We start from the raw sequence: 11529 nt of genomic DNA on the forward strand, positions 1-11529 counted from the left end.
GTATGTGAGGCAAAGCCTCATCACTCTTGCCTGCAAAGAGCACTCTGGCTGCACCCTCTCTAAGACATATCTGTTCATTCTTTCAGCCGTGTTTTGTTAACACCTAACCCTTGGTAAGTACTTAATATGAACCAGCCACATTGGAATGTTTTACTTCTATTAATTCTTCTAACCTTCACAATAACCTGTCGCTGTGAAGCATGTATTTTATCAGCAGTTTTTTTTAATGAGGAAAGTAAGGCTCAGAGAGGTTAAGTAACTTGTCTAGGGTCCCACTGCTAATAAATAATAGGATTTGAACCTAATCGGACATTTCAGAGTCGATACTCTTTACCATACCATACTGCCCTAATGTCCACTGAAAGAAAACACAATTCACCCCTTTCCTACATGCCAGACTTAACAGTTGTGAAGACGGTGGAGAGAAGTGCCTCCAAGGACTGTTCCACATTTACATAGACAGACACATTCTCCCAGTTCTACAAACACTGAAACACACACACACACACATTCATTGTCAAAGCTCACCTTCCCACTTCCACCACCATTTGGGGGCTAATGCCTCTAACCTTCCACTGACAACCTGGGCAGAAGAAGAGTAAATGAATGTTCTCTCAGACCGTGAGTCAGACTTGGTTGGGGTCATATCACCTCTAAATTCTTCCGCACCACCTAGGAAAGTTGATATGAGCACAGGCTCAGCTATCTGAAGAACCTGAGTTTGTAGCTGATTTGCACCACCTATTTGCTCTGTGGCCTTGGGCAAACTGGTTGACCTCTCCCTGCCTGTATAAAGTCCCTACCCCTAAAGGTTTTGGGAGGATTAACTGAGATGAAGTATATAAGCTGTTTGGCCCAGTGCCAACTACATCTACACAATAATGGTAGTAATTATTGTTCCTCCCTCACAGACCTGAAGTAGAAACTGCCAAACACCCACTTTCAGTGCCCAGCTGGGCCAGGAAGGAAAGCAGTGGCTCATGGCCCCTCCTCTCTAGGAGCTTGGGTGGTTCCATGACCCTTTCCAGAACCTCTCTATTCATCTCCTGCGCTGTCGGAAGGGTAGCTTCTCTCCAGCTCTGAGAAGACAGTCCAGTACAAGGGATGCAGACCAGGATATTGAGGATTTCCACTGTTTGGAAGGATTAGGATTGGGAAGGTCCAGGTGGCCCAAAGCTCCAAGCAATATAACTTTGGGGTTGATCCCAGCAGTCTAGGAACCTCTGGAAATCTCTGCCTTTGGAACATACATGGGAGCAGCTGACATCATTGTGTCGTGGGCAGCAGGAACCCAGACTGAGAGTCGGACCTGGGCTCTAGTTTTGTCTCTGCAACTCCCTGTGCCTTCTGACCTCAAAGATCTTGTTTTAAAATAAGAGGATGAGGTCCCAGAGAAATTATCCACAAGAACTCACAGCAGGAGTGAAAGAATGCTGAAGACTGTTTTCCCCTGTACTGGGGGTGGGGGCACAGGGGGCAGGACTCCCTTCAGAAAGAGCAGTGGTTTCTCGTTTGGTGAGTAGACTCAGGAAGCTATTGCTGGTTGTTGCCTTACTTCCTCCAGGTCAGAGTCAGCATTTCAGAGCTCATCGGGGCAGCTCCCTTTGGGCCTTCCTCCTGAAGCTGTCTGCATTGTCTCAGCTCATGCACTTTGTAGAGAGCTTGGATACCATCTTATGAGGCTGGCCTTGCTGAACCATGCCAAGAGTTAGCAGTGCTTTTTTGCTTTGAGCCCAGTTCAGCCTCCCTCCTTGAAATGCTACCCCCTCCCATCCCATCGTAGGGTCTCATTCTGCCCTAAGAATATATTTGCTTGGGTCTCCCTGCTCCATGACAGTCCCAGAGAGATTTGTCCTGATTTTCCCCTCAAAGACATCAAGCCCTAATTCTTTCAATAATTCCTCCAGGTCCTGGGGAAGAGAGACAGGCTCACTAAAAAGAGCAAAGAGCAAAAATACTAGCTTTATCCTCTGCTATATCTACCTTTAAAGAGAGTCTGTACGGCACTTCTTGTTATGTGCCATCAAGGTGGAACTAACTCAGCTGACTCTCCAGCAGATTTTCAGAGGCTGTAAATCACACAAGAAGAGATCACTCCTTGCCCCAACTTGATCCTCCCACACACTGAAAATCTCACATCCTTGACACAAGTTTCCATCAAATCCCCCTGAGAAAGGGGAGGGGCTTGGCGAACCCATCCTGTCATGTACCATCAATAAAGTACACTGTACTCAGCCAAAAAAAAAAAAAAAAAAGAAGAGATCACTCATCTTTCTCCATGGAGCAGCTGGTGGGTGCAAATCGCCTACCTTTGGGTTGGCAGTGCAACTCCTTAACCACTTGGCCAGCATTTCATAAATAACAAATTTGATAATTTCACTTCCTTTCCTAAAACCCTCCAAATGTCACTCAACTGTCAGTTGTCAATTCATACTACCCATGCCATACTGAACTCTTTTCTTTCAGACCTCTCGATTTTATCCTCTAATGTCATCAGTGAATGTGACAAGAGAAGACTCTGACTATTCAATGGTACATATGCCTTTCTCTTGCCTCACAGGGAGAAGAGGGGCCTGCAGTTGGCAGTTTCATCAGTAGCTAGCCATAAACCCTATAAATACCTCCATCATTCCTTTCCTTCCCTCCATTTGTAAAGAAGTGGAAAATCCACCTCCTGTTGAAGGCAAGTGCCTACACCATCAACTCTAGGTCCTTTCTATCCTCCTTAAAGAGTGCAGTCCATCCATTATCTTCCCTCCTGTATCTTACAGCCCTCCTCTACTGGCTCATGCCAGTGATATACCAAGAGAGTGAATCAGCAAAAGAGGTCCATTTCAGGTATAAGCTAGAAGGAGTGCACTGTCTGAAGACTGTTTAAAAACAATTAACAAAACTGACTGAGTTAAAGTGCTTTTTATTATCAACATGTGTTAGTAATTCCAAATTACATTGGTGATAAAGTACTTCTTCATACTGGGGCAGACCATTCCCACCCTCACTTAGTAGTCCACTGTTTCTCTTCAACATATAAACAACTCCCTCCTGTTTGCTACAGACATCTCTCAGTCCAGTGTTTTCAATCTGCTACTCTCCCTCCTCTCTCCTCCTTCCAAATATACAGCCTTCTAAAAAATAGTTTAGGTTTCCTGATTCTAGCACTCTCATTTCCCTCATCCCTTAGCCTGTAACCTGGTTGCTGTCCCCCTAGACTCAGCTAAAACAGGTCTCACCAGGGTCACCAAGTAAACATTTCCTTAACCTTACCCGACCATTCTCTCCTCGATTCCTCCATCTCCCTTGACTGCCATATGACTACACTCTCCTAATTCTCTTCCAACCTTACACCACTCCTTCTGAAGTACCTTGTCTTCTGACTTCCAGTGTGATGTTGCTGTGGGTGAGTTTTCATCATTGGCCCTCCTTAATTCATACATTTTTCTTGGCTATCCCAACCATAGCCACAGATTCAAGTAGCATCTGTGTGGCTGGTTAGCAAGCCAAAAGACCAGATTTCATTCTGTCTATATCCACTTGAATGCAGCCTGGAAACCATAATTCAGCATGTCCATCCACCTCTTGCAGTCTCTACCCCATGACCATAGGAGTCCGGGACCTTATAGGGGAAAAGGACCTTCTCTATCTTACCATACTACATGATTGCCAAGTGTTGTGGATTCTATCTCATTAACAAATCCATCATAACCCAATTCTACTCTATCCTATAGGGTGACTGAAATAATAATATAAAACATTCATACTTACAACAATTACATCTATTACTGCTAATCCTTCTTCAATTTGTCTTTGCAGTTGAAAATATAAATGTCAGATTTCTGTTTCAAATGCTCTCAACTGGCCTAAAGCAGAAAGTCCACCCTCTTCATTCAAATGTCCACCCTCTTCATTATTTTCTCCTGCTTCTTTGAAGCCCCATTATTACTCATAATCCTACATGCCCTCTGCTCCAAGCATGCTGGTTCACTTTGCCCCGATCATAATATGTCCCTTACTGCTTTCATGCTTACACACACTCTTAGTTCAGCTTCGCTTCAGGGGCAAGGGCAGGATAGTGATGGAACTTAGCACAGTCTCTGGAAAGCTCTTTGTACCCTTAAAAATTCTGTCCTCCCTTCTCTGGGCTTTCATGGGTCTCTTTTCACTTTCTACACCCTGTGGTAACTACTCATTCACCTAGTATATCTCTACCATACCATCAGGTCCTATCATAGGCACTGGTGCTGTAGAGGTTAGGACGATCCAGTGCTTGACCTCAAGAAATTCCTAGTCTGGTATTGGAAATGAGCATGAGTAAGTCACGGCAATACCATGGGTCAAATACAGAAATAGAAGTTGCTACAAATACTGAGAATACAAGAGGATCCTAACCCAAGAGAGCTAAGGAAAGTATGAGTCTCTTACTAAATTTTAAGTCCCCCAAAGAAGAGATGATGACATTCATCTATATAAATATAAACCATCAGTAAATGCAGATGGTATGACTTCCATTCATGTTGAATGAATGATTAAAAAAAGAAATGACATAAAAGTTAAGTCACCTCCTCCACTGTCTTCCCACCACTCTGTTTATCCCTCTGGCTATAGCACACTTATTACCCTCTTGTGGTTTTTAAATGTTTACATCTCTCTCTCCCCCCCATCTAGAGTGCGGGATTCTACAGAGCTGGTGTGATATCTGATTCACTTCTGTGGCTCTAGCACCCAGAAAAAGGAGTTGGTTTAGAGAATTCATCATTTGATCATTCTGCATTGAGTGCACACATCCATAGCCTCATCCTTACTCTCGGTCAGCAGAGCCACAGATGGGGAAGAAAAGGAGAGGCTGTTCCCAAGCTCCCCAGATACTTAAAAGAACGTGATGCCTCTCCCAGAGGCCACAGTGACTCTAATTCAGTGAGAGTAGGGAGTGGAGTGGTGCTAGGCATGTGGTGCAACTCCCAATCTCTCCAGTCTAAAGGAATTCCTTACTCCAGCATCTGACTTGGATATTGGCAATGATGGGGATCTCACATGCAATCAGTCCCTCTAGTCCACAGATGGGGTTACCCTAGGATCTTTCCTTACATGTGGGGGAGGCAGTATGGTGTAGTATAAAGAACTTAGATTCAAATCCTGGCTTCCCATTTCCTAACTTTTCAAGTGAAGCATTGACCTCTCTGATTCTCCATTTTCTCATCTGTGAAATAGAGATAATAATAACTTGCTTAATTGCTGTGAGAACAAAGGTGAAGACCTCTATGGTGTAGTTATACTGTGCCTGCAATATATTATGGCCTCTTATATTAAGCAAAATTTATCTCCTAATAACATCACTCATTGGTCCTGGTTATATACCCTGTGGAAGGTCCAGACTCCTCCTTCAGCGTTGTGGACACCACAGCACACTATCCCAACTGCCACGTGCCTGGTATACTCCCACTTCATACATCCCCAGTCAGCTTGATACCTTCACAGATGTCGCCACGCTCCTGGAATCCCGCACTGCAGCTGCAACGTCCCACAGGCACCAGCCACTCACCATCGGCACCACAGTGCATACGAGGGGGGCTGCCAGGCTCACCTTCCGAGTGCGCCACGCAAGTTCCAGTCACCTCCACCAGAGTGGAGAAGGCGCCCTCGGCCGCCGTGGCCGGGAACGCCGCCAGGCCCCGCACCGTGGCTCGGCACTGCTTATAGTACACGCGCACTGAAACCAGTGCCACGCATGCACCCACATCCTGGAAGGCCAAGTGGAAACCCCTCCGACTGAGAGGCCCAATCTCGCGCACCTCGGTGTTTAGCTTCATCTTGCGTTCGCCTAGGTCCCCCTGTGTGAAGCTCTCATCTGCAGCAATCGTGTCGATTTTGCGGGGCCGACTGGCGCCCGGGCGAGGACGCCCACGGCCCAGATCGGTCTCAGTTTCCAGGTAGTAGACATTGAATGTCTCTTTGCAAGTGCCCGAGGCACCGGGGATGCTGCTGCAGTCGCGCAGCGTGAACTGCAGTTCCACAAAGATGCGCTGCCCACGACCTCGGCTAATCCAGCCGGTCTGCAGCCAGTTGTCTTGGTTGGGCTCCAGCACGTTGCACACCTGGTATGTACGGATGGGCCGGTCGTGCTCGTCCACGCCACTTATCTCTTCCCACTGGGACAAGAGGATAGATGTGGGAAGCTCAAAACCATGGCTCCTCCTCAGGAGATGCAGCTTTGGCTGTGACTCAAGCTGAAAGCTGTCTTCCACAATATCACTGCCTCCTGCCCCATCCTCTATACCATACACCCCCTGAAATGATAAGATAAGGAGCTGGAAGAGACTTTGGAGGTCCCAGATCTAACTTTAATTCTCCACATGGGGAAATGAAGATTTCAGAAGGACAGTGATTTTGAGGAGGTACGCATGTCAAGTTAGTGTCTGCGCTAGGAACAGGACCCAAGTCTTCTGACTCTCTTTACCCAGTGTCCTTTCCTCTGCACCTGCTGCTGTCACACTGACACACTACACACCACCCTGAACCCATCTCAAGTTCCCAGTCAAGTTTCGCAGGACTCTAAATGCTGCCTCTCCTGTCATTCCATAGCACAGTAGGGAGGATCTGCTGGATACAAGACACTGTCCAGCACTGGCGCCATTTAGAGGCCACATTTCCATTCCTAGACACAGCCAGTTCTCTTTTTTTTTTTTTCTTTAATAAATGTCTGACTGGTTGAAGAGTCACCACTCTCTGGTAGGACACACTGGCTTGAAGCCAGACTTCCTGGAGACCCACACACTCTGAGGAAGACTTAATCTGATGTGACCATGGAGAGCTAATGGGACTGAGCCTTAACGGGGCCTAACACCACGGGACAGGGAGGGACTCAGTAGACTTACTCCATTACTTGGTAGAGCAGTCCAGCCCAGTTCAGCTTGGGAAGATTTGGAATCCAGGAGAATGACTAGAAAGAGGGGAAAGAGGTGTCAGAATGTGGAAGGAAGGATACTTTAGTGAGTTCACTTCAATATCTGCAAATGGAGAGGGATGAAGAATGTGGTAAAGGGCACAGGAATGTTCTCTCCAATCCATAAACCCCCCGAGAGGGTCTGAGCAACTCAAATCCAGAAGGAGGCAGGCACAATAATTAAGGAGAGACAAATTAATGTTGTCTCCAGTGGCAATATAACAAATCACCACAAAGAGTGGCTTAAAAGAACAGAAACTTTTCTCTTGTACTTATGGAGGTCAGAAGTCTGAAGTTTGACTAAAGTTTCATTTGACTAAAGTCTAGATGTCAGTGGGACTGGTTCTTCCTAGAAGCTCTGAAGAGAACATCTACTTCCTTGTCTTCTTCAGCTTATACCTCTTCTTGAATCTTCTAAGTACCTCAGTCCAATCTCTGCTGATGTCATCACATCACCTCCTCCTTTGACTCTTCCTGCACTTTTCTTATAAGGATCATTGTGGTTACATTGGGCTTACCCAGATAATGCAAGGCAATCTCCCTATACCAAGATGCTTAACTTAACTACACCTGTAAAATCTCCCCCCCCCCTTTCTTTTCTGTTTAAGGTGCTAGTCATAGGTTCCAAGGAGTGAGGCATGGGCATATTGGGGAGGCATTATTAAGCCAGAGATCTCGTAGCAAACACTAAAAGGCTGGTTCTAAAATTGTGAGGGCTGGGTTTTCCAGCCTTCCTAGGTTCCCTAAGTCACATTTCATGAAGGAGAAGAAAAATGTAAATTTTTGAAGGATTTCCTTTTTGATGCCTTCAAACTCACACAGACTCAGGAGTTCTTCTGAAGTCTGGGTCATCAGGGATGGAGAAGGGTTGAACCTTTTAAATTTTATTCACAGAGTCTTTGAGGTAAACAAGGTGAAGAGATGCTACCAGCAACAGGGGACATTAAATTCCTCATCAGCTCAACCAGACTTTATCCCAGGGGTTGTCACATTTGGCAAATGGTAGGGATCCTTTTTATATATAAAACCATGATGCCTCCTAGATCAGAGGCTTGGAGTCCCTTTATTTCCCCAGGAGGCACTGAATTGGCATTCTGCATTCTGCTTTCTGTGTTGGTCACGGAGAAGTACTGATTTGGACAGCATGATAGCAGCCCAGAGACAGGAACCCAGAGCCATTCCCAAATCACACCAGGTTACTCATCTGGAGCTTAAGAAAGAGGGTAGGGTGCTAAAATGAGGGCTTCTACGGGGAGACTGGCCTCAGAGACGTTAGCCACATTAGCCACGACCGCAAACCTGTTCCAATTTCAGCACAACTGAATGTACATCTGAATTGCACGTTGGAATGTATCAGAGACCCCGTAGCTCCACCAACCCTGTGGCCAATGCCTTAGATTCCAGCTCCTCAGAATTTAGCTTAGAGAAATGAACCTCCATTTGGATTCATTTTAACACACAGATCCCCCAGATTCAGCATCATAGGCAAGACGCGGGCTCTGGTACCGTGGACAGCCCCAATCTCATTCCCGCAGACAATTCCGGGTGTTCCGCTCTCCGAATTCAGCACTGCGGACAGCTCTCTTGTCAGCGCTTCAGGCAGCGCCTGGACCCAGCCCCCTCAACCCGGACTCAATCTCCTGTCCACACAGTGCTCTTCTATCCCTGCTGTTCCATCTCCATCTCGTTCCCCCACATCCTGATCTCACCTCCACATCCCCTGTCTCCCCTGCTCTCTCCATCTCCCCGCCCCCACACCTCCCACTTGCAATCGCTCAGGGCTGTCCGTCTCACCGGTCGCTGAACGGCTGCCTCACTCCCGAGGCTCTTGGTCTCTTTTTTCCTCAGCCTTACAGGTCTCTAGCCTCAAGCTTCTAATTGCCCTCTCTTCCTCATTTCTTAGCTACCTTTTTCTCTATCTCTCTAGTTCTTTGCTTCTCGCTGCCTTCTTGCTCCAAATCTCAATACAGAGTCCAGTTCTTCCAACGACACCCCCCAGCACCCGAGTTCCTCGTCTTGCAACCCCCTATATCTATGCTGCTGCCCCACGTTTCTAGGACAGCTATCAGTCTTCTCACCTTCCTCGGCAGTCCCGGGCCGCCCGGGCCCCAGGAGCAGCGCGAGACAGAGAGGCATCAGGCAGACAAACAGGCGCAGCGGGTGTGGGCCCGCGCCGGTCTCCATGGTCCGCAGACGGAGCTGTCAGTGCGGCGGCGGCTCCAGCCGCACCAACCCCAGCACCGCTGAGCAGCGCCCCCAGACCTCAGCGCCTGCTGGGGGCGGGGTCTCGCCGGCTATCATCAGGCGTGAGGACCAATCACGAGGCACCGCCAGGGGAGGTCTGCCAATCCCTGCCAGCACAGGATGAGGAGGTGGAGTCTCATAGGCTAGGGGCGGAACACTGAGCTGGAGTGGGGGAAGGAAGGGGTCCCGCCAATCTCCAAACGGTGGGGGTGGGGCAGCACTGAGCTCTTGCGGGGCTCCCGGGGAGGAGGACCAGCTGGTGTCGGTGGTCCAGAGCTCTGGACCTTAGCCCCCAGTTCCTGAGAAGTAGGCGATGTGGGCGTGACTCGAGGAGGGGCGAACCTGAGGAAGGCCACGACACTTGCAACCTCCGAGCTAGCCAGGAAGTTCCCCCGTCCCCAGACATGATTCACCAGACTTGCAGGGGTTTTCAAAGCCTGATGCCCCGACTCCAAGCTCTGGCGAGCTCCTCGGTCTTGACTAGTCGTGGCTACTTCCTGTGTCTGCGACCCCTGGCGTCTCACAGCTCAGTCCCGCCCCCTTCTCTCCCCGCCCTCCTAACACACACACACACACACACACACACACACCCCGCCACCGGAGGGAGGGGCAGAGCCTGACCCCCGGGAACTGCTTGGCTGCTCGAGAAAGGAGAGCAATGTGGGAGACAGGGTCCCGCCCTCCCAGCGGCTCCTCTGAGCCTGGGAAACCATGTGGACACCAGGATGGAAACGGTAGATTTTGCTTCAACGATCGGCTCCTCAGGTTCTTGCTCCTGCTGCTAGGACAAACAGCATTCCCTGCACCCACTTCTTGCGCCGTCTGCTCAGAATCTGGGGTTCCCCCTTTTTATACCTCACCCCACCCATCGCAGAGAGCTTCTAGCCAGCGCAGCGGCGGGACTCCGCCGGCTGCAGGAGGCGTGGAACAATTCTCGTAGAGTTCAGCTGGAGCCGGAGCCGCAAGGAAACGTGGAACACGACCTCTATCTAGTGAAGGTCATTTATGTGCAAGCTGAGGGTTTAAGATGTTGGTGGTGGGAGGGGCTAGGACCCTCGAGGGCACAGAGGGGGCTGCTGAGCGCCACCATCTGGGCTTAATTTGAGGGGAGAAAGCTCCACCTACCTTGTGGCATTTCAGAGCTCTTTTCCTGAGGGGACTCGCCGTTTTCTCCTTTGGAGGCTGTAGTACCCAAGCAAACCTTGAGAATGAGTGTCTACGTGGCCTATGTGGTCTGAGTATCTATGTGTTTTGTATATATGGGCCCCTCACCCCACCAACACTTACTGAGTATAGTGCTTTATGCAGGGGCTACCTGAGTGAATCGCCCCAAGCCACATGGCACAACGAGAATCACTGACATTGTAGAGCACTTGACATGTCCATGCCGCTTTCATGAGTCATTGCTCGGCATGTGTGTGTCCTCGTAGTATGTGCACATGCACATTTGCCTGTTCTCAGATAGAACTGCTGGACAGTAGCAAAAAGAGGTGGGAGGCATTCCTCTCCTTTGCCAGTAGAAAGAAAAGGTCGTCAGGAATGACTTGGGCTCATACACGGCAGGAAGTGTGGAGCTCGCTAGGGAAGCAGAAAGGGGGTGTGATGTCTGGCCGGTCCTTGGATGCAGGCGGGGCCTCTGAAATCAGACCTACCTGAAGAAAAGGCTTTTATATATACCCCCACCTCTTTCCCATCTTTATTCTCCTCACGCTTGATTCATCCCTTCCCCCTACCCCCCCAGCGCTGGGAGATGGTATTTTTAGCAGCTGCTTAGAGACCCAGGACTCCTTTCATTTCAGAATGAGTCCTCACTTCACCACCCCTCATCCCCCACTTTCAAAACCTTGTCCCATCCTCCTAGCAATCTCTTAGGTGCCAACCATAGCTTCTCATCCAAGCATGAGAGATTTCAGCCTGCAGATTCTGACCCTAAATGCTAAAGAAAAATGCAGATTCTCTCAGACTCTCAAGAGCCAAACAGATGGGGGAAATTGACATAGATTGTCCTGGCTATCAACAATCTGGGCCCTACCCTCTCTAACAACACATACGTGTAGGCTCCTCAGGGAAATCAGCAAACTAGGATCCTAAAAATGAGAGAAAGAGAAGACTAAAACAGCCTTCTCTTTTTTCATCTGAACAATTCTTTTGTAATAAAACAAGAAGAGAAAAGCCACAGCATATGCAGATATATGCAAATCAGCCGGATCTTAATAAGAGTTGCTCTAAGGCGACTGCAGTCTACCAGGAGACTGCAGTATAGACAGCTCAGTGAAGAATTCAGGAGGGTCTAAAAAAGTAATCAAGCCATAGCCCTCAGAGACCTTTTAGGTGATGGCAGGAGGAGC

General features: G+C 48.6%; 1 protein-coding gene across 1 annotated transcript in view; it reads right to left on the minus strand.

The window, feature by feature from the left end:
- The window catches only part of EPHA10 (EPH receptor A10), a 50167-nt gene extending 41046 nt beyond the window's left edge, over nucleotides 1–9121 (minus strand). The window contains exons 1-3 of the mRNA XM_006886465.1: nucleotides 9016–9121; nucleotides 6870–6934; nucleotides 5465–6143 (exon numbers count right to left, since the gene is read on the minus strand). Of these exons, the coding sequence (XP_006886527.1) occupies nucleotides 5465–6143; nucleotides 6870–6934; nucleotides 9016–9121 (850 nt within the window). The remainder of the gene's footprint in view (nucleotides 1–5464; nucleotides 6144–6869; nucleotides 6935–9015) is intronic.
- Between the last annotated feature and the right edge of the window lie 2408 nt (nucleotides 9122–11529).

This window comes from Elephantulus edwardii, unplaced genomic scaffold (assembly GCF_000299155.1).
Source record: "Elephantulus edwardii isolate Elephantulus edwardi_28Jun2011 unplaced genomic scaffold, EleEdw1.0 scaffold00049, whole genome shotgun sequence".
Taxonomy (NCBI): Eukaryota; Metazoa; Chordata; class Mammalia; order Macroscelidea; family Macroscelididae; genus Elephantulus; species Elephantulus edwardii.